Genomic DNA, 24,084 nt, shown 5'->3' with positions numbered 1-24,084 from the left:
TCCTGGGATTTCATACAAAAAAGCCCAATTCCGCTTACGCACAGTCTACTGTCCACGGTGCAACCAATGAAAACGTTGCATTTCTTGTATCAAAGTATGAGAATAGCAAGGCATCAAAGCAAAATGTCTCTAACATGTCGTTAGTTAACGGGCCTGTAAAATCGCTTGAGCGAACATTAAAAGTTTAACAGGCTGCTAAGATTTTAGTGATGCGTTAACTATCAACTCGTTAAGAACGTTTTAAAGATGGTTGAGCGAACCGGGCATAAATCTCATATAACAGTAATTATAAATAACATAATAAAAAAAACAGAGGCGTTTAGGGTTCGAACCAAGGTTACGGCTAATTTTTAGGCATGGATGTTCTAATGTAAGGAGAAATTAAAATGTACATTGCGTGAACGGCCACTGGTTCGGCCATTGGAGGAGGACGATGAAGTTCCTTCTACAATGGTCTTCGTTTACTAGCCAAATTTATCATGAATTTAGGAATCGGAAATCAGAACACTGGACACTGAAATAAATTACGACATAATATTTAATACATCCCTGTATACATACTTACAATTCCGCTCTCCTACTGAGGCACCATAAGAAAAACACACTGATACCGACCCACAATGCACCGGATCTAAACAAGTGAGCAACGCAGACCGCTGATGGTCGGCGTTATACGTACATAAACGCTATGTTTCTAGCACCATGGCCTATCCAGTTACGTTAAAGAAGTTTGAAATCACAAAGCTAGGACTCGATGCATGGTCCAGAGAAGAGAAAACAATTTCTCTCTGACCTATAAAGGTGCTGAAAGTTTAACTGCGAATGTTCTAAAACTGTCTCTCTAAAAAATGAATGTCGAACTGTGTATTTCCACTCTCACTTTGCACTGCTCCTGCTAAGTCCTTACTTCGTCTTTTCTTTCCGTTCTCCGAAGAATTGTCCTTCACTCTATTGGTCGTTGAACTTTTTGCTCCGCCCACACGTGGTCACTTCTGTATGTAGGGGTGATAATCGTAACACACGGGGAAGTTAAGGGTGAGAATTGCTTACTGAGAGGCGATAATCGCATAGCATGAAAACACAATAGCACCTTGTTTGAGAGCTGATCTCGAGGAATGAAAAGCATCTGTTCTAATTAATTTTAATGGCTCTCAGCTCAAATTTTATCGCACACAACTCGGACACTTCAGTAAAGTTATTCCTTCCTTTGCTGTCGAAATTGCATCGAAGCGAGGATATGCGAAAAGAAATGTTCTGGCAGGGTTGGAGTTCAAGATTCTCTGCTTTTTACTCTTGTCAATTTGACGTCAGTGAGCCAGACGGGATGGCGGCGATCGTGGAAGTTATGCGTCTCGTGGAGAACACCATGTGTGGAGCAATTGTCTCGATTCCGAGCCTGGCCACCTGCAAAATCTCACGAGGACAGAGGATCTTTGTTCAAAACAAGGGAGAAAGTCTTCTTGGGGTTTTAAATTTTAAATGCCTGAAGTTCCAGGTGATTAGCTCCTTCTCTGCCGAAATTATCTCGATAGGCTCCATCTGGGCTGAAATTATCTTGACGTGAGCCAGAGTTTAGGTGAATTTGTACGGAACAGATATGGGAGTTTATGGGAGTTTATTGCCGGACACACTGTTTCCTTCACATTGAAGTAGGGGTGGTGATATAAATTTAGGCTTCATGGGAACTAACGCTCGGCGAGGCAGCTGGGTTTCTTCTCAGAGAGCAGAAAATAAGATCTTGGGGGAAAGCGTAGAAAGACCGATGGGGATATGTAATTGGCACATGGAAATGGTAATTGGCACATCGGTTATACATCCCCCTGCTCCCGAATAAAATTTGCTGAAATGTAGGGAAGCAAATTTTTTCAGTTCGCTGTTGCGTTGCCTCCTGCAGGACTTCTGATGTGTCTTGCCTACCGATGTTAACTTAGGTCAGACTGTAACCCTAGCACCCGTAGACTTAAGTGTTCGGGTCACATCTGCCTCTTATTGGCAAGTTTGCCTGCCACTCTCTTTCTCCCATAGCTGTAGTTCTCTTCTGCTGCTTCTCCTCCTGCCTGGATTGGCTCTGGGCAAGTGAGTTGTGCGCTCTCTGCTTCATTTGGTGTGCATGGCATCTTCTTCTCTCTTCTGACTGCTAACTCCGGTGTTGAGTGGCTCAGGAGCATGGTTGGTAATAATGGTGTGCTGCCCTCATTGCCTAGTCGTCTTGGAATGGTAGCCTGTCCTGGCTTCTCCTTCTGTCATCTGGTCTGTCTGACTGGAGTTCCCGTATCAGCTGGAGAAATGTGTCCGGAGTCTCCTTGGTACCTCTTCTCCTGCCATCTCTTTGGCTGTAGTATCTTAGTCTGTGAAAGTTTTAAAGGCATTAGAATATGCTTAGTTGAAAGTCTTAATTTATCTTCATGCACTTTCTTCACATGTCACAACTTCAAGTCTCTTTACCACTTTAAGTTCCTTGTCTTTGTGCACTTGACCACTATGTCTCTTGATTACATTTTATGAATAATGAAAATTACACAAAAATTTGTAGCTTCTACAAAGATAGTATGAAAATCAATACAGGATTTAATAAAATATTATATATAAAAATTTGTTGGTTAGTTTTGAGATAAAAAATTGAAAAATTACCGATACACACATTAAAATAAGAAAATTCCCTTTACTTTATATCCTTCATGCACCCTTCTCTTCAACTTATCTCATCGTTTTTAGCTTATCTCATATTTCATTACTTGGCTCAAGGCTTTACCAACACAAGTCTACTTCACTAACACACTTCATAGGTTAGGCAGTATTTACTGCACGGGCATTCAGCCCCTTACATGTGCATACTTAAAACTATAATGGCCACTATGGGCAAATCTTCTGCTCTATGGCAGGAATTATGTGTGCATCATAGGCACAGTCTTAATGCTATATAAAGCATAGGCCTCCTTGGGCAAATTAAAATTAGCGCAACCCTCTTATAACACCAAAATCCTTGTTGTGTGTTGTCAGCAAGTGTATGTGGTAGATGTATTTATTCTGTGTCTTATACCTTACATTAAGTAAAATTATGCAACTTGAGCCAGTTAAAATGCCAAAATTTAAATACTCTCCTTATCAACATAAAAACAAACAGTGAATAATCATTATGGAGATCTAGCCTCCATTTTCTCCTGATCAAAGCTAAATGGTGCATGAATCTAGTTGTTATACAAACTTAATCCTTATTTTACTATACAGACCCAACTTATTTTCTTCATCATACATCACTGGCCGTTCAATGCCTTGGTTGGTCTGGCGTGTCTAGCCTATCAAATATTAACTATAATAGATCAGAATACATGTTTAGATAAAACATAGAAATAGATTAATCAATAATCAATTGATATTAATATTTTCTGTAAATATTGACAAACAAATGAAAAGGAAAACAAAGAAAACTACTTCTTCTTCTAAGTAAATAAAGGATTACATGGCACTATGACTGTGCTAAATAAACAAAATTATAAGTTTCACCACTAACTAGACATTAATAAAATGATAAGGTGACTTACTGAGTCACGTGTGTGCATTTATAGAGTTGCACCTGATTACACAAGTTTACAAAAATTAGGATTACAAAATGATAAAACATAAAATTTAAACACATCAAAAATATTAAGATAATATTATTGTTTAGATATAATGAAGAAGTTAATATGAGCAAATGTATGAGATTATTACAAACAGATGACTTAACACCACCTTCTGTTAGTTACATCATAAAATCAAAAGATTAAAATACAACTATATTACAAGTGTATGCATGTGTATGAAATTTTTCCCTTTTGGTCGAGTGTAATTGTTGTCTTACTTATTCTTAAGCAATTGTTGCAATGTTTTAGCCGCAAAGGGCAATTTTATGAGGACTACGTAGTTAGGCCCTAACTTCTAGCAGCCAAATGTCGACCTTTCACGTGGCTGATAGAATCCAGGAACCGAACACGTCCAAACCCAACCCGCATGTATATATAAAAGAGTCCCCCCCCTTGAATCCGACAGCAAGATAAAATGTTGATAATAAAAAAAATCCCTTAAAGCCTAAAGAAGGCAAAGTGTAAAATAAAATATGCTCCGCGCATGAAAACTGTCGAATTCCGCAATGATTAAGTCAAATCCATATTTAAATCATGTTTAGCTCACGCTGCCATAGCGTCTTATGAGCTGTTGGGAGGACAGGTGACACGCGGTGTGCTCCAATCTTCCTCTTCCTAACTCCTTAACTTCCACACCAAAAAAAATCTTTCAAGTTACCCGGGGTATACCAAAATTATTTCAAAATGGTGGCAAAAATAAATTTTGAGTTCTAGTCTCCTTTGAGAATAGAAATTTTGATCTTTGAGGTTCTCTATAGCAAGAAATTAACCCTAGGGAGATATATAAAACGAAGAAGTTGGTCTCCCTTTTCATTATAAGTTTTTTATTTATCATCAGGTCATCCGTCGCATTCAGCATGTACAGGTAAGCACGCATGCTGAGAAAAATATTAAAGTTGATGGTTGCAAAACCATTTATAATGAATTGTTACTTAGTAACTATTATACTGTATGATTACACAAGTCACAGGTATGTTGGCTTAATCAGTACATTGAAGAAAGGTGATTTCGGAAAATAATTCCTCGGAACGTCAAAAATTTTCTAAAAAATTAGCTGGCAACACTGATTTTCACTAACTTTAAATGGTAGTTGGTTGCAAAACATCTATAACACTTATATTAAATAATTAAACAAGTTCGAAGTAAATATCCTGAAATAAAAGTAAAATTTTTACATAAATTCGAAGTTTCTCTGTTTACGAGCCTCCGATACGACACCTTCGTATAAAAACTGGATAATTAAAAATAAAATTATGCAAGTCCTGGTTGATTTTTTGTAATTTCCCTCAAGGGTAGTCTGTTTATGACTTCAGTAATTAGTTTTCATAAAGATCCGACTGTAATTAAGCATTTTATGGCTGATTTAAAATTCAAGTTCTCCGCAAAGGTACTAGTTCAGACAAAATTTGGATTTCTACGTCACAGTAGCTCAATTTTATGAAACAATACAAGATTAACTCTTTATATTTAAGTAATTTATAGCTTAATTGTTATTATTAAGTTCTAAATGTAAGAATTTGTTACAAAAATTGTAGCTTTTATGCTGAAAATTCATTTTAAGTGCCTTATTTAACAGCGTAATGCTTTTAGTTTGGAAAATAAAAGATAAGCCAAATATTGTTTTTAAGAACCAATTTTTAGGTTGAAGGAGAAATAAAGAACAAGATTCTATTTACGCCATCCTGAGAATCAAGTGTAAAAGTCTCTCCCAGCCTCCAGTCCTTTAAGAGGACTTCCCTTTGTAAGTATGCGTGTTATGTAACATGTGCGTCATTAACATCCTGTGGAAAAAGATCTGGTCTCTTACCCTTCAACATCCTGAGGTACAATGTCCTTTTACCTTCGGTACAGTGCCACAGCTTCATGTTTTCCACATGCTGATTGGTTACCATCTGGCCGGTACAGCAGTCCAACAGCGTGAACACGTCAACTCGCTCTTCTTGATAGCAGTAATAAGGACCGGAGAAGGTATTGCAGTATTTCCTGGTTATGGCATCCAATAAGCTACTAAGAAAGTGTGTTTTCAAAAAGATTAAGTTACCTACAGAGACATTTGGCCTTTGGGACAATTGTGCATTTATCCTGGCGTTTCTTTTGTCTCTTTCACCCGCTGTATTAATACTAGCCATGTACAGCTTATGTTCCCAGTTCATCTCTTCACCAGGTGGCAAGTCAAAGTGTGTTTTTACTGCATTGTCAATGGGATAATTTAATTGAAGCTCTATGGGTGCAAAACCAGTGGAATGGTTGACACTTCCATTCAACAAGTTAACAACTTTGGTGACATGCTCTGGCCAAGCATTATGCGCGCCCTCACAGACCACTCGCATAAGCCGGTTCAAATCTTTGTGTATCCTCTCTACTAGGTTACTGCTCGGTTTGTATACCGGGGTGTAAGCAACCTTTATGCCTAGAGAGGCTAACGACTGTACATATTTATTTGCCTTGAACTGGACTCCGTTGTCACTTACTATTAAATTTGGGATCCCGAAATGTAAAAAATAGACATCAATTAGCTTCCGTAGTATGCCGTCGGTAGTACTGTTACGTAATGTGTATGCGGTTAGAAACCTAGTTTTTGCATTTTGAATAGTTAGTAAGAATCTTTCACCTCTCTTACCCCTTGGTAATGGGCCCTGAATATCTATGAACAAAACAATATCTCTACCTTCCATACTGTGCAATAACAGTGTTTGTCTAGGTGGGTGTGTGTTATCTTTAGTACTTTGACATGTAATGCAGTCTGTAACATAAGATCTGACATCTTTCCTCATATTTCTCCAATTATACAGTTTTAAAATCCTTCTCATCATTTTATCTACCCCAAAATGTCCTAAATTGTCATGGTAAGCTCTAAGAACTACTGGTACAAATGATTCTGGTATGCAGAGCTTCCATTCATTCAAAAAATGATAATCCCTCGTAACTAATAAGTTGTTTGGCAAAATTTTGTAAAACTTAAACCAATTTCTAGACCTAGTTGAATTTTCTGTGTGTGTACCCTCCAAAAACTGTATGATAGGGAGAAGTACGGGGTCTTTTCGTTGCTCCGCAGCTACGAAGTCAACGGAAAAGTCAAGTATCTCGTTACGGAACGGTTCGCTTGTGGCATTTATATGTAAGTTTTCAGTTTCTTTACTTTCAAAAGTCCTGCTTAACAGGTCTGCCAGACCATTTTCTTTGCCCTTGCAGTAATGTACTTGAAACTGGTAGGCTTGCAACTGCAAAGACCACCTGGTTAGCCTAGCATTCCAGTTTTTTGAGCTGTTTAGCCACTGCAAAGCATGGTGGTCACAAATGACTGTAAATTTAGTGCCAGCTACATATTGTCTAAATTTAGAAATGCAAAAGATTATACTCAAACACTCTAGTTCAGTAATAGTGTACTTTTCTTCATATGGTCTCAATGTTCTACTTACATAATAGATGACACGAGGCTCCCCGTTATCAATTTGAAATAGATATCCCCCTATGTCAATTCCACTCGCATCTGTCTGTATGAAAAATTCCTTTTGCATGTCAGGGTGATGTAATGTAGCATCCCTGGCTATGGCATCTTTCATAGATAAGAAACTATTTTCTTCTTTTCTACCCCATTCCCACTTTTTGTCTTTCTTAAGCAAGTCTGTTAGTGGTTTACAGATTTCTGAATAACTGGGAATGAATTTTCTCAACCAACCAAAAGCACCTAAAATTTTCTGTAGTTGTTTCCTAGTTCTAGGTCTAGGAAGTTCAACTATTGACTGTATCCTATCCTGATTTATGTGAATCCCTTTCTGATCAATTGTATGGCCTAAATAGTTTATTTTCTCTTTGCAAAAGAAACTTTTCTTCAGTTTGATGGTCATGTTAGCAGCCCTAATCTTCGAAAATACTTCTTTTAAAAGCTCTATGTGTTCTTCAAAAGTCTCTGTCCTAATACACAAATCATCTACATAGATCATAACCTTATCTGAAAGTGTATCCCCCAGTGTTCTATTCATAGCTTCAGTAAAAGCTTGCACTCCGTTCGAAGAACCAAAAACTAACCTTTTGTACTGGTATAATTTACCATCGAAACTGAATGCTGTAAGTGGTTTAGACTCTTCGGTAATCAAAATCTGGTAAAAACCTGAAAACATGTCTATGGTGGTTATGTATTTCTTGCCTTGAAAACCTTGTAAAGCCTCATCTATCCTAATAGGCTTTGTTTGAATCAATTTCTGGTGCAAGTTGACATTACGCATGTCAGTGCAAATGCGCAGCGACCCATCAGATTTCGGTATTACCACCAGGGGGTTGAGGTGACAAGATTCACTAAATTCTATTATATCCCACTCTAAAAGTTTATGTAAGTGTTCCCTGACTTGAGATTTATAGTTATATGGTATGGGATAAGTCTTCGCTACCAAAGGTTCTGCGGTATCTACCTCTATTTTATGTACATACTTATTGCAACACCCAGGCTTGTCATCAAAAAGATCATTAAATTCTAATAATGTGTCTAGAAGTATATCCTTTTCTGTAGGATTTAGGATTTCTGCATCTTGTGCTTTTTGAAAAAGTTCTTGGGATGTGGCCTGTGTATTACAATTAGTATTCCCAACTGGTATTGTATACCTAGTTTGCTTGTGTACCTGGTTACAAGGATTATCTAAATCCTGAGTGCCTTCAGCAAGTGGTAGGGGTAACAATGGTACTACTTTACTTCCTTGTTCTGTGTTTAATAACAATTCTCTTTCCTTCAGGTCTAGCTTAGCCTCTAGTGCAAAAAGTAAATCCAACCCAATCAAAATTCTTGCTGGTAGTTCTCTGACTATTAAAAATTGCACGGTTACTATTTTACCCCCAATATCCACATCTGTAATGAATTTCCCTAGTGATTTTTGTTTCTTTTTCCCACTGTAATCTATCAGCATTATATTATCAGTATTAAGCAAGGTAGGTCTTGAAATTTCACTTGTTATTTCTCTCCAAACACTCTCAGCCATTACAGAAATTTCTGCTCCCGAGTCTACAAGTGCCTTATATTCTTTATTATTGAAACTTACATTAACAAATGAACTACATTTTACTTTGTTCCTGATATTTACTGGCAATGAAAGGTTTTTAGCACTATAATATTCCTCATTATCTTCAAAATCCTCATAAAAATTCAAATCAACCCTACAAATTTCATATTTATTTTCATCATTCACCAGTTGCTTTACTTGTGTTTCCCTGTCATCAGTATCAATGGAGCTTCCCCCTTGCCTACCTTCTGTAAGAGGGGAGCCTAAGCATTTAAAGATCTGGTAGGCTGGTTACCAGTTCTAAATGGAGGGCTGTTAGGATTTAAGGTGGGGCCTTGTTCTGGTGCTCGGGTTCGATCCGCAGCCACCACTTGTGCATAAGTGGGACCCCTACCCTGGCTAGCCTGGTTGTTGTTCCTACGTACCGGGGAGTTTCTTCTCCCGTTACGATAGCTGAAACTACTACCTCCCCCGTTACGATTATCGGAGTATGCGTTCGATCTGCCCCGGTATGAGTTGTTGTGTCGCGGGTTGCTATCCCAAGTGCTACCCCGACGGAAGTTATTTTCAGTTCTTCGCGGGGGGCTGGGTTCGAACCTAGGTCTTCGTACCCTGACCTGCCTAGCCTGAAAGTTTTCTTGTCTATTTTGGGGGTACCGGGGTTGGAACCTCCTTTGGTCCTCCCTTTGACTGGATTGGGACACTATGTCTAACCTGGCTACAATCTCGGCTGCCATCTCTAGGCTAATGTAGGGGTGGATTAAGAGTGCCTCCTTAACCTTGTTGGGGAGCTGGTTGGCTATGATGACCGTCTTTTGTTGGTCCGTCATGCCAGTTTGTATGTTATTCAGTAAGTTTACCTGTTGCCAAAAATAGGAAAGCATGGAGCCCTTGCTATGGTCAGTGTACCTACTATTCATTACCTTGGCTAGGTACGTTGACTTCCACGTATCTGATTGATACGTGGACAGAAACAATGCCTTGAACCCCGAATAGGTATCAAAATTCCCCTTTACTTGGAGGTACCAGTTTTTGGCCACCCCTGTCAGTAACTTTGGCAGGTAGGATAAAATATCCTCCTCCTGCACACCCAGCAAGCAAAACGACTCTTCAATGTCTGCCAAGAACTGAGAAGCTAGGTACTCAGGTCTTGCGGCACTGAATTTGGGGAGTTTTTCTAGGTCCCCAAACCTGATGGCAGTCCGTTTCCTTGGCTTTGGCTTATGCTCTACCCCGGAATCACTGTCCGAGTCCGAGGAAGCATAAGGGGTGCTTTGGGATTGAACCTTAGGCTTAACCGCCTGTTTTTCCCTTTTTATCTTTAGCTGGCTAATCTCCCCCTGGTTGCTCTCATATTTTTTCTCTAGCTCTTCGATAGCCTTCTCTAATTTGGTAATTTCCCCACTATTATCTTTCTTCCCTTTTACATTTTTAGATAGGTTCTCAATTCTATCTAATCTGCTCTGTAACTTATTCAGTATTTTAGCATTTCCCTTCTCTAACTCACCTAACCTAGCATTAACTTGATCACTCGCTTCCTTATTAAACTCTTCGATGCCAGTCACTCTGCGTTTAATCACTTCGAGCTCCTTTTTACTCCTAGCTTCAAAGCTAACCTTGTATGTATTGAACTCGTGTTCCCTGGCATCCCTTAACGAGTTCATGTAGCTAACAGCCTCTCTGTTAAGTCTACCTTCTGCTTGTTGTACTTCCCTAACAATTAACTCTCTATTCTCTCCCTCTGACTTCTCTACTCTCTTCTCTAACTGGTCTACCTTCCCTCTTGTTACTTCACATTTCTTTATTTGAGCCTCTATCCTGTTTCCCAGTTCCTCATTTCCCCTTTGTAATGAGTCTAACTTTTCACTATTAGCTTTGAGCATTTCCATTAGGGTGTCCCTAAGCCCTTCCATGTCAGTGCCATTTTTCTCGTTATGGGCATTCAAAATTTACAGGAAAGAAAGAGAAAGAAAAAAAAATCAAACAAGTGTTTGTTGTTAGTTTTAGCGGAGGTTAGTGCACTTCGCGTGGCATGCAAAAAGAAACTATTGCAGTGTCCTGATTTCTTTTTGAGATTTATAAAATTTAGGGCAAATTTAGAATTTTAGAATTTTACCAACGGTACATTAAATCTGGCTTGTAAACAAGTCCCTGTTCGGGAAAAGCCATTTATAACAGTAATTATAAATAACATAATAAAAAAAACAGAGGCGTTTAGGGTTCGAACCAAGGTTACGGCTAATTTTTAGGCATGGATGTTCTAATGTAAGGAGAAATTAAAATGTACATTGCGTGAACGGCCACTGGTTCGGCCATTGGAGGAGGACGATGAAGTTCCTTCTACAATGGTCTTCGTTTACTAGCCAAATTTATCATGAATTTAGGAATCGGAAATCAGAACACTGGACACTGAAATAAATTACGACATAATATTTAATACATCCCTGTATACATACTTACAATTCCGCTCTCCTACTGAGGCACCATAAGAAAAACACACTGATACCGACCCACAATGCACCGGATCTAAACAAGTGAGCAACGCAGACCGCTGATGGTCGGCGTTATACGTACATAAACGCTATGTTTCTAGCACCATGGCCTATCCAGTTACGTTAAAGAAGTTTGAAATCACAAAGCTAGGACTCGATGCATGGTCCAGAGAAGAGAAAACAATTTCTCTCTGACCTATAAAGGTGCTGAAAGTTTAACTGCGAATGTTCTAAAACTGTCTCTCTAAAAAATGAATGTCGAACTGTGTATTTCCACTCTCACTTTGCACTGCTCCTGCTAAGTCCTTACTTCGTCTTTTCTTTCCGTTCTCCGAAGAATTGTCCTTCACTCTATTGGTCGTTGAACTTTTTGCTCCGCCCACACGTGGTCACTTCTGTATGTAGGGGTGATAATCGTAACACACGGGGAAGTTAAGGGTGAGAATTGCTTACTGAGAGGCGATAATCGCATAGCATGAAAACACAATAGCACCTTGTTTGAGAGCTGATCTCGAGGAATGAAAAGCATCTGTTCTAATTAATTTTAATGGCTCTCAGCTCAAATTTTATCGCACACAACTCGGACACTTCAGTAAAGTTATTCCTTCCTTTGCTGTCGAAATTGCATCGAAGCGAGGATATGCGAAAAGAAATGTTCTGGCAGGGTTGGAGTTCAAGATTCTCTGCTTTTTACTCTTGTCAATTTGACGTCAGTGAGCCAGACGGGATGGCGGCGATCGTGGAAGTTATGCGTCTCGTGGAGAACACCATGTGTGGAGCAATTGTCTCGATTCCGAGCCTGGCCACCTGCAAAATCTCACGAGGACAGAGGATCTTTGTTCAAAACAAGGGAGAAAGTCTTCTTGGGGTTTTAAATTTTAAATGCCTGAAGTTCCAGGTGATTAGCTCCTTCTCTGCCGAAATTATCTCGATAGGCTCCATCTGGGCTGAAATTATCTTGACGTGAGCCAGAGTTTAGGTGAATTTGTACGGAACAGATATGGGAGTTTATGGGAGTTTATTGCCGGACACACTGTTTCCTTCACATTGAAGTAGGGGTGGTGATATAAATTTAGGCTTCATGGGAACTAACGCTCGGCGAGGCAGCTGGGTTTCTTCTCAGAGAGCAGAAAATAAGATCTTGGGGGAAAGCGTAGAAAGACCGATGGGGATATGTAATTGGCACATGGAAATGGTAATTGGCACATCGGTTATACTCATGTTAAAGTACAGCTTCAGTTTTCTTCTTAACCGATCCTGTAGTAGGTGTTTTTCATTAAATAAAGAAATCTATTTTTTTTAATTTCCAACTATTCCTAACTAAAGAAAAAGAAAAAAAGGTCAAGAAAAAGTCAAGAATTTTCGATTTGTTATTTTGGTAGACACCCTGTGCAGCAACAAAAACGGATGTAAAGCAACCCTAGCATAAGTTTAACATGATATTTTATTTTCATGTTTAGTCCATTGTCTGATTTTTGCTACTATTCAAACATTAGACTTCAAGAGAGCATGTCTTCTTCATATTCATCATTTATAATTTTTATCCTTTGATGGGCCAGTAGCTATTCCATTTTTACTGTCTTTACTATCCTTCTGTTTCGATGTTTACTCCTAATTTCACTAAGATGTACATGTTGTTGGTAGACATGCAGAAAAATAAAAATTATGCTTTGCCATTACCTTATGCAAAAGTATGATAAATATTTTAAGAGACTAGTGTCCAAACACACACTTTAAGAAAATGATCCAAATTTTCAAAGTCACCTGGTGTTAGGTGGTGGACTAACAACAGCTGAATCTCACCCAGCAATGAAATCAATTAATTTCAATTGTTCTTTTCATCATTTCGCAAAGGACATATCTTACATTAGCTAAAATTACTGATATCTGGGGAGTTGTAAGTTTCTAACCGTTTTACTTAATGTAACATCTGTCCTTTCTCAGGCCCTGAAGAAGAAATAAGGTGGATTTATAATGTTGCACCATTTTTAAAGTATGTGTCTGAACATGTGTCTTTAACTGACATATGATGCTAACGGCACATGGTGTAAAGGTGAAGCTTTTTATGATAAAAATATGAGCACACCATGTTTCTTCCAATTGTTGACTGAAAAAATTTATAGTTTTAAGATTAGTTTCAAACAAACCTATTGATTTAAATAGAGTTAATTAACTTTTTTCCCCTACAAACTTTCAGAGAATAGATAATATTTATTTTTTCTTCTATGTACTTACTGCTTGCATTGTAGAATTGTAGAATTATTTCTCTTGTAGATTACAGTTGTTAAAAGCATTTAATCACATTTTTTTTATATAACGTTTCGAGATATTGCACACTTCCTTCATCATGCATAAAAAATGTGTTTAAATACTTAACAACAGTAAACTAGAACAGAATGTTTATTATTGAAACAATTTTATGGTTTCGCCAAGACATATGGCACATTTTATTGTAAAATGTATGTCTATATTATTGAGTGTATTAACATTCACACATTTCTATTTTTTTCAGATACATTTCACAAACAGCCTGTGGAAATAGATTTGTCCTTAGCATGCATTGGGGAGTTGAACACAGCAATTCGTGGAGGGATTCCCTGGCCTATTATCTATGGAATAGGTAAGTTATTTAGTTTTTTGTACATGGGAAGTGATACAGTTGAAACAGGTATTGTCAATTTTTACTACATCATTTTGAAGTGCAAGTAATATGTGCTAAGCTTGTTGAATACATTATCTCTGGTTTTCCAAATATTGTCCCATCAAGGAATTAATAGTTAAACCAGAAGCATGATGCCTTCGTCCAAAAGGGAAATTTTTCCCTCATTCTCCCACACATATACCAACCTGATTTTAGGTATTCATAAATGAACATTTATGACCTGTCTCTTTCATCTGTGAATTGTAATGATGGTCATGGCATGTTGTTGTCTTAAATTATGAGAGCCTACAAATAAGTATGGTATGCGCAGGAATTTTGCAAGTCAGTCTGGCTGTCATTTTAGCATGACAGTGCTCTTTTTTTTTAAAAAAAAAAGTTTGAAGTGTCCAATATTTTTCCTTGTGATATCGACCAGTGAAATTCTGAATATTCTGAAATTTTGACATGGTTTACCACAACAATTCTTATTTATTGTATATATTAATTAGATATAATAGAAATAAAACGCCAATGCAAGCATGCAAGTAAAACGCAAACAGAAGTCAGGAAACTTCAAATTTTCTTGGAATTTCTTGTATATGAATAAATTTTGTTTACAAGCTTACATTGGAGAATATACGCTGCTGATATCTACACCAGTGGTTGGATAAAACTCCCATCTATAGATGTACCATCGTTGCCTTGTAATCAAGGGGTCCCGGGTTCGTACCCGGTGGAGGCACATAGTGATTCGGATTCCACTTTAAACTGTAGGTCCAGTCCCGATTAGCCTTACTGTGCATAAAGTGAAATTAAAACACCAATGCAATCAATCAATCTATAGATGTAATTATGTGAGAACACTTGTATCTGCAGATTCTGCTGCCATGTTTCGATAAGATGTGGGCATTATGAATGAATATATATATATTGAATTGAACTGAAATGGATTTATTTTAGTGCTGTGAACAGATTTACACCATTATACAACACCATGTGTGTAACTTACATGTATAAAACTATTTTACAGAGTAAGGTTAGCTACATGAAAGAGGTTTATAATAATTTACATTCAATACATAAGTCAGAAATGTAAAAAAAAAAAAAATGAAAAGAGGTAAAAGATAATTGTTCTTAAAAATAGCCTACGTTATTGTCGAATTTCATTTCTATACATCAGGACATTTACCCCCACTAGCATTACCAATTCGTCCATCCAAGAGTTAGATTTCATGACTGTAGTTGCAGTTTCATTATGATGTCTTCTGGTGTTATACTGAGGCACTTTCTCACATAATTATTCCAGATTTGTTTTACAATCTATTATACCTGCTAAGATATTGTGTTACTGTATTCTTATTCAGTTTGTCTACCAGTTAAGAAAGTCAAGAAATTATGCTTGTAGTCAAGAATTTTTCCTTTATTATTTTTTTATAGTATAGTGAATTTACATTGTTATATATATGTACTGTGATTTGATAAAATTGAATATTTGGAAATCTAAAATTGTATTGAGTTGTGGTTACGATTTGTTCAGTTTGTTTCTTGAGAATTCTATGCGTCAAGTTTTGTAAAAATATTTAAGAAAGTAATGTGGCCATTCCCCATCCAGAATGAAGTCTGAGCATTGATTTTTACATGCATTAATAATTAATAATTAAAGCAAGTCTAAATCTCTTGTTAAATTACATCTTCAGTTTTCATTTTAATGTGCCTTGTGGTAGGGGTTTTCCATTGCATCAAAAAAAAAAAAGAGATTTTGTTAATTTCTAACTGTACCTAAGTAATTTTTCTTGTATGTACACATGGCTTGCATTGTAGAATTATATCTTGTAGTCTACGGTTATTACAAGCATAGAAACACAGTTTTTCGTTGTGACGTTTCAGGAGAACACACGCTCCCTTCATCAGACATTGGCTAACTGATTACCGGCGTTGGCCAAGTATTTATTTATCCCAATCTTCTATTAGACAGGAAAATAATGAATTCTAACCATAGTGTAAAATGTAACTAATTTTATTTACAGGTATTTAGAAGTATAAGTACAGTGTACAAATTATAAAGTAAAATCTGTTACAAATTCACTGTAATATTAAATTACCTCAAAACTTGATTATAAACAATATTTTTAGTTTCACCTCCAGGAGCAAGAATAAATAAATTGAACGGCATTGGTTGATTGATTGATTGAATTGCTGTTTTAAGTCCACCTATGCACAGTAAGGCTAATCAGGACTGGACCTACAGTAAAGTGGGATCCGAACCACTATGTGCCTCCACTGGGAATCGAACTCAGGACCCCTTGATTACAAGGCGGCAACGCAACCACTGCGCCATTGGGGAGGCCCGAAAGGCATTGGGAGTGTCACTATTCATCTTAGCGACCTCGAAAGCTATGGATTCCACACTAATATCGGTCATTTTAGATTATTTTTACATGTCACCCCTTCCCACCCTCACCCCTAGGGGTGCAAGGGGTGTCTTACCCCGACAGTATTTCTTTCCAGATTGTAAATCATATGTGTACCAAGTTTGGTTGAAATTGCTCCAGGCATTCAAGAGTTATGCCGGAACAAACATACATATATATACACACATTCATCCATTTTTGTATATATAGATTGTAGACTACAAGATAAATAATTGTACCTAAGTAGGGGGCGATTCAATAAATATTAAGAAAAGGGGGGAAAAGGCCAAGAAAAAGTCATGAAGAAGTCAAGAATTTTGGATTTGTAATTTTGGTAGACACCCTGTTAATAGACAGGATGCATGTTAAAATTATTATACATAAATCTACAAAACATGCGTTGAACATTTTCAATTAGCAATGTATTACTTTTGAGATATATGTAATGGATGCCATATATGACAAGCATATTCTAACCAACATGAAGATGAAAAGTTACAAATTGCTTTCTATCTTCGTGTCAAGTTTCCCATAATAGATCTTGCTTTTTTGAACAATCATATTTACATGTGGCTTAGGTCTTGAGATATTGTCTGCATTCTGTACTGATACATTGTTAATCTTGTAATTATATACAGTATATTGCGTTTTCCTGGTATATCTTACAAATGTATTTTTATGTACATTTAGCTGCAATTAATTGTTTTGCATCCATTTGTTTATGTAATTCAAATGCTTCTGTAACAAATAACAATCATTAATAGAATTTATTTCCTTATGCCTTGGCATCATCTGCATATAATAGGAGATTGGTACTTGAGACAGAATGTTCCATATCATTTAAGAAGAGCAAGGACAATAGTGGTCCTGGGAATAACCCTTGCGGTACACCACTCTTTATATTGGCAATTTCTGAATAACAATTGCTAATTTTAACTTTAAATGTTCTGTCCAAGAGGTAGTTTCCAAACCATTTGCAACAACTATCTGAAAACCGAAGTTTATATAATAATATCTCGTGATGTACACAGTCGAAGGCCTTTCCTATAGGGTCTTTCCACATGAAATCACCCAATTGAAGGACAAAAAGTTGCTTCATAATCATGGATTTGCTTCAATTTTTTTCTTACTAATATATACTTGATTCAATATGACAAATGTGTAATATGAGATTGTCCTACAAATATTTTGAAAGTTAGAATATTTTGAAAATTTGAAGATTTCCACAAATTGGATGGACGAATGAACGCACCTTCTGACACGAAATATCCATATCTATCATTAGTCTATCATTTTTCTTAGCCGAGTTATCGTAATTATCACAACTGTCTGCTAAGACTGTCCTTCTCCTCTCCAACAATACCTAAATCATCACAATATTTCACATAGTTTCTGAGATATGGATATTTCGTGTCAGAAGGTGCGTTTATTTGTCCACCCAATTTGTGGAAATCTTCAAATTTTCAAAAATTTGTAACTTTCAAAATATTTGTTGGACAAGTCTAATATTACATATTTGTCATATTTTACCAAGTATCTATCAGTATAGAAAAATTGAAGCAAATCCATGACTATGAAGCAACGTGCTCTGGGTGATTTCGCTTGGAATGACCCTATATCCAAATATGATACATCAACCTGGAACCTGTTCAAAAATGACTGAGTTATGAAAGTTGTGATCTGTGATACTAATATATGTAAACTATGTATAAATATAATCTATGTATATTTACATAATATATTCTTCATTTTCTGTGTCTATGTTAGGTCTTGGAACATATCACCTGTACTGTGTTTGTAATTGAGCAAATGTATTATGTTATTGTTTATGTTTTAATATTTAGCATGATAATCAGTAATATACATAATAGTATGTAATAATGCATATCTATGTAACAAAAAGTAACCTCATATTCATTGCATCTTGTTGTTTTCTTCCTCCGCAGGAGTCAACATAAAGACGGGAGAAATATTTCCTGCAACTTTCCCTGACAAAGGTCCAGACTTGGCATTAAGAAGTGCAAGGCATTTCACAGCAGGACAGCAAGTTAGTATTCTTAGAGTATTGTAGGGATGGAGCCACGTTGATTTTTTTAAATGATAGAGTATTGGGTGACAAACTCCCATGTAGCTGAGTGGTTAGTGATCTCCTTTTTGGTGTGAACAATCCTAGATTTGAGTTCCAATATTCTGCTGTTGACCGAGCATCATTGGGAAGCTACTTTGTAAAGGTTGGGGTTGATCTTTACGATCTTTTTTTATTGTGCATAATGAACAGCCGGCAAGCAATTAATTAATATGCAGTGCAGTTGATGTGTGTGCCAGTTTATCAGAGCAGTAGTGTACAAAGCTGTCATATTAATTCAAAGGGTCTCAGGTTCGATTTCTAAGGTACACATGTATTTAGTGAAAAACTAAATATGCTGACCAAGGCAGTAATTTATTTTATTAAAAACATAAACTAACGTAACGTTTCAACCTTCTAGCAAGGTCTTCTTCAGACTCTGTATCAAGTACAAAAGTAACCAGATACAACAAGAAGGGTAATATATATACACAAACATTACTCCCTCCAGACTATTTAGAAAGTTGTTTGGAACTTTCTAGCAGATGACTTTCACTTTCCAACTTTACTTTCACCTAAAAGGCTAAACACAATTACTTCCATATAGAATGTGGTTGGACTTTTTAATCTCACGCTCTTTTCCCTTCATTTTTCTTCCTTCTCCTCTCCTCTTTTTCTGTTGTCCTTTCCACTCTTTCCAACATCTTCTTCCATTCTTTGTTTAACTTAGAAAGGAGAAGGAAGAAAAATGAAGGGAAAAGAGCGTGAGATTAAAAAGTCCAACCACATTCTATAGGGGCTATCCACGAGTAAACAAAAACATATCAAACGGCACAATCGATTGTCGAACTGTAGCACAACAACTTCCGGTTCACGGCGGCCGGGTAATTCAAGCACGTACTTGTGGCATTTCTTCTCGTTTTGTATACCGGATGAAATGGATCATATAAAAGCACTTGACGACGAGGAGAATAAGAGATATCAGGGCAAAGTAGAGGCCTTTGCATATCAATTGGATGAGCAACTAGGAAGTAATACGGCATTATTCCAAGATGAGATTCATTTGCTGATCGTCGTTTCCTTGGCGATATTTGTAGCCTACATATTAAATAGAAAGTAATTTTTCCTACAGAGCGAGAGCGCTTAAATGCATACATTTATGTTTAAGTGAAAAAGTGCGAGATGTACGAACATATAAAAAACTGAAAAAGGAGCTTCTTTTCTTCTTTCTTCAGTCAGGACGAGTCAGATGGATGCGATAATGCACACTTGCTGGTTTCGTTCTCGTTTGAACACAGAAATACAAAACGCTCATTGTTATTTGAAGTCAATTTTCTGCTATTTGTGTTAAACATGACGATGAAGGTGAATAATAAACTGGAAAAATTACTGATGGGACAAACACAATGACACACCATTGCCTCGCCATGGTGTTCAAACCTAGGACCTCTTTTCTATCAATGTTGATTTGATTGATTTAGTTGGTGTTTTAAGTCCACTTTGTGCACAGTAAGGCTAATCGGGACTGGACCTACAGTTTAAATTGGGATCCGAACCACTATATGTCTCCACCGGGAATCGAACCCGGAACCCCTTGATTACAAGGCGACGAGGCTACCACTGCACCATCGGGGAGGCACTCTATCTATCAATGTTGAAAAGATTTCCATTGCAAAAGACGAAAATTTATAATAGTACCCGCACTTAATTTTCTGGCTACACAAAAAAATATTTCCTCTGGTTGCACAAAAATTTATTTCCTCTGGTTACAAACACACAAAAAAAATCTGGTTACACAAAAATTTAATACAGTTCGTGTATACTTCAAGAACGTAACGTGTAACCTAGCTGACTATGACCGAGCATCTTTTGAAAGGAAAAGTAATATTTTTGCTCATATCACTAAAACAGAGAGAAAATCGAGATTTGAATGATTTCTCTTCTACCTTTAACGGAGTGCAAGGGGTGCGGGACGCAAAATTTTTGGTAGGGAAGGAAACAGGACGGGGTATTTTTAAAGTCCTGACGTTCAAAATGGGAAAAATAATGTTATTTCCCGACTAAATTGGGAGATTATAGGAGCGGAAAATATTCAACATTACCCGATACTAAAAAAATGTTAATTATACACAAAATTTTACCCTCGGGTGATGATGTATTTTGCATTTCTGGAATAAAAACTGCTAATTTCAATAAATTTCGGACAATTAGTACAAAAATAATGTAGGGAATAAACTACTTTTAAACTATCATTTTTTCCGGTCTGGATCGGAATGGTTTTTTTTTTTAGGTCCCGACTTTTTGGGTTTTTGCACATCCGTTGTCATTACTGCGCAGTCTACTCCTGCTAATGGTCTTCCAATTTTCACGCCTGACAGCTTGAATGCAATAATTTGGCGCCTAGATCTCGAGGAAATGGATGAAGAGAGATCCGTGAAAGATTATTTAGCCGTGATCGTAGTTTACATCCTCCTTGTACACACTCATTCATTCCTTTCATACATGACACAATCTCAGCTCCCTTTAGCGGCATGTTGTGAGCCTACGAACCGGAAGTTGTTGTGCTACAAGTATGGCGTCCGCGCGAAGGCACTTCCTTCCGGTGGATAGCCCCTATATGGAAGTAATTGTGTTTAGCCTTTTAGGTGAAAGTAAAGTTGGAAAGTGAAAGTCATCTGCTAGAAAGTTCCAAACAACTTTCTAAATAGTCTGGAGGGAGTAATGTTTGTGTATATATATTACCCTTCTTGTTGTATCTGGTTACTTTTGTACTTGATACAGAGTCTGAAGAAGACCTTGCTAGAAGGTTGAAACGTTACGTTAGTTTATGTTTTTAATAAAATAAATTACTGCCTTGGTCAGCATATTTAGTTTTTCATAATCATGGAAACAAGGCTTAATGGAGTTATAAATGTATTTAGTTAATAACTGTAGGTCCAGTTCTGTTTTTTTTCTTCTAAATTTTATAATAATTCTTGTAGGTGTATAAGTAGTTTATCATTGATATTTTATTCATTCTAATGTGGGCTGTATGAAAGGATTCACCCACACATCCCCAACACACTCTTAACAGTTTCCCATTCTTTCCTCAGACAGACCGCAAGTTTTTCATAAAGGCACAATTTATTGTGGTGCAAAACTCTTAGATTCCTCTTAAAAACCCTGTGCGTAACAGCCCATGAAGGGCCTTGGCTTACCTACCGACTGCCGGTCTACCTGCCACGCTTTCCTTCGTCACCTCTAAGCGTGGAGATCTTCAAGTAGGATTGGAATAGTTGGGGGGTCAGCCCAACATATCCCCAGCCATTGTAGTAGGTCTACGCAACCAGTTAGATTCCTCTTATACAGAGGTTGTTTCCGATCTATGGTGATGATTTCAAACTGCACCTACCTTAAGAGAAACCATGTCACCACCATCAGAGTGCTGTATTTGGTGGCCCTGCATCTTGGCAATTGCCCGACAGCGAAGTTTCCACTGTAGGAGACTGGCACGAAGTAAGTCAAGTCCAGCCTCAACCACTCCTCTTGACAGGCTTTCCATAGCCCTTCAATGGTGTGGGGTCTTCTTTGAGACAAGGCTCGTTTCAGTAGGCCAAAGGCGCAAAAGTCCATCAGTGAGGCGTCAGGTGACTTCACTGGAATGTCTGTGAAAGGGGAATGGCACGAATTCCAGATTATTCTGCCATTTGTTGAAGGAAGAGGCAGGTTGAGCGAGAGATGTGTGACTTACCCCTTGTCTTGATGCAACCATACGCCCTTGCATCGCTTTTCCAAACCCAAATCGCGGTGAATGATGGCGTGCACTGTCTTCAGTGATGTGTGTAGCCGGTTCGCAATACTTCTCTGTGTGGCTGGATTCTCCCTGGTGACCAGCACACTGACGTCCCGAATTCTAGCTGGTGTGCGGCTAGTGGCATCCCACGCCTCACGTTACCTGCCCCTTTCAACACCTGTGATATCCCATTTTTGGACACTGTGAATCCACGCTCCTTGCACAGTTTTATAATGGCACTATAACTGTAGTTTACGTCGGAAAGTGCAGTTATGTAACCCTCCCAATATGCACTGATTTTCGGCGGCATTCTCTCCGATACGCAATGACCACACCTGTCACCCACAGTCAACGGTCCAACGTGCCCACACGACTGGCAGCTTCGTTCTCTTCTCGCTTGGTGGTCCTGCAGAAGGTGTGCAATTTCGTCACCATAGATCGGAAACAACCTCTGTATAACCTTTTACTCTAAGATGAAAAAGTTCTGGATAATAAACCTTTAAATCGTTCCCTGTTTGGGAGATAAGGTCTATTTGCAGAAACTGAATATGTGTCATATGACTTAGGTGAATCCCCAAGAAAACAATATATTAGCCCAGGGTTACCCAAACTTTTTCATTTTACTGCACCCTTAGTGTTTCAAGACTTTTCCGCGGCACCCAATTCAGAATGTAGGCCTATCTAAAGTAAAACTATATAAAAATTTAACACTTTAACACTTAAAAATTGGATTCTTACTTTTGTACACTTGCAACGCTTATTAGTGTGGTTAGGTTTCTAGCCTTAAGTTAAAAAATGAACACACATTTCAAATTCAGAGACATTTTATATGTGAAAGTCACTAAATAAGCACACACTTGAAATAAGTGTCATTTCAGTGAGAATATTGAAACATTGCATGGTGCACCTGTAAGCCAGCCATAGTGCACACTTTGGGAACGACTCGAACAACCCTCCTGGTTGTAGTAATTTAGCATGTTTTTCAGTGTGTTACTAACAACAGCATTTTATAATTTGCATACGTATACACTAGCGATGTGCCGAAGCCAATTACAGATGTATGAAAATCTGCAGAAATTGACATATTGGCATCGGTATCGGAATCGGCAAAAATCCAATATTTAAACCGGTACAGATTATAGTAGAGTTTTTACCTTCTAGTAAGTTTTATATTCTAGTTTTGTAAGATTTATTGAAAATTTGGTTATGATTCGTCATTATTGTAGAGTTTTTGTAATAAAATTATTGCAAACTCATTCAGAGCATCAACCTAACTATAAATCGGAAATAAAACAGTACATTGCTGAACCAGGATCTGCTGTTGTATTGGAAATTCAAAAATGAATATTCAAACCTGAAGCAAGTCCTGAGAAAATACTTGGGCATACCTGTTGCATCAGTATTCAGCGATTGAGTGTTCAGTGTTGCCGAACAGATTTGCGATAAGAGAAGAAGTAGGTTACTTCCTGAAGTGCTTCCAAATCTCGTGTTTCTGAAGTTGTATCTGGCAGAACAGGAATTCATTTTGCATTTCAAAGAACTGCTTATGTACTAATGTTTAAGTTCTTGAGAATCCATGTTCTTGTTAAAGGTTCACATAACATTTTGTAGATGCAAATGTACATTCGCATCTCTTGAGAATATATATGTATATACATATGATATGCAATAGAAATGTACATAGCAAATTTATTTTGCTATGAAAATAACATCCCATTTCTGTTTAATAATCTTATGTATCGGAATCGGTTAAATATCGGCATCGGTATCGGTTCCAAAAATGACCGGTGAGTACATCGGCATCGGTAAATTTTCAGCTTCGTCACATCCCTAGTATACACGCAAACATGCCATCCACTTCTAAGAATGGATATTTTAGTATTTTGTAACAATTTGGTGCTGATTATTTAGGTATTAATTACTAGAATGTGAAATTTAGAACAGTTAGATAAATGTAGCAAAAGTTGTAACCAGTGGCGGTGATTAGGGTAGCGAGGGGGCCCCCACTTTTCACCACTTTTGTCCTAGCACTATGCTAAATCTTATCTACAGAGGGGGAGCAAGGTGCCAAAACTAGGGGGGGCAAAGA

At 37.5% G+C, this 24,084-nt stretch overlaps 1 protein-coding gene across 5 annotated transcripts in view; it reads left to right on the top strand.

Moving 5' to 3' along the window:
- Nucleotides 1-24,084, top strand: part of Ntan1 (N-terminal amidohydrolase 1) — a 383,084-nt gene that overhangs the window by 356,424 nt on the left and 2,576 nt on the right. For all 5 annotated transcript variants that reach the window (XM_083136527.1, XM_083136529.1, XM_083136524.1 and 2 more), the window contains 2 exons: nucleotides 13,619-13,726; nucleotides 18,105-18,205. In XM_083136527.1, coding sequence (XP_082992653.1) covers nucleotides 13,619-13,726; nucleotides 18,105-18,205 — 209 coding nt within the window. The remainder of the gene's footprint in view (nucleotides 1-13,618; nucleotides 13,727-18,104; nucleotides 18,206-24,084) is intronic.

Source organism: Lepisma saccharinum, chromosome 15, assembly GCF_977018435.1.
Source record: "Lepisma saccharinum chromosome 15, izLepSacc3.1, whole genome shotgun sequence".
Classification (NCBI taxonomy): Eukaryota; Metazoa; Arthropoda; class Insecta; order Zygentoma; family Lepismatidae; genus Lepisma; species Lepisma saccharinum.
The sequence above is the reverse complement of the archived record's forward strand: the minus strand, read 5'-3'. Positions and strand labels throughout refer to the sequence as shown.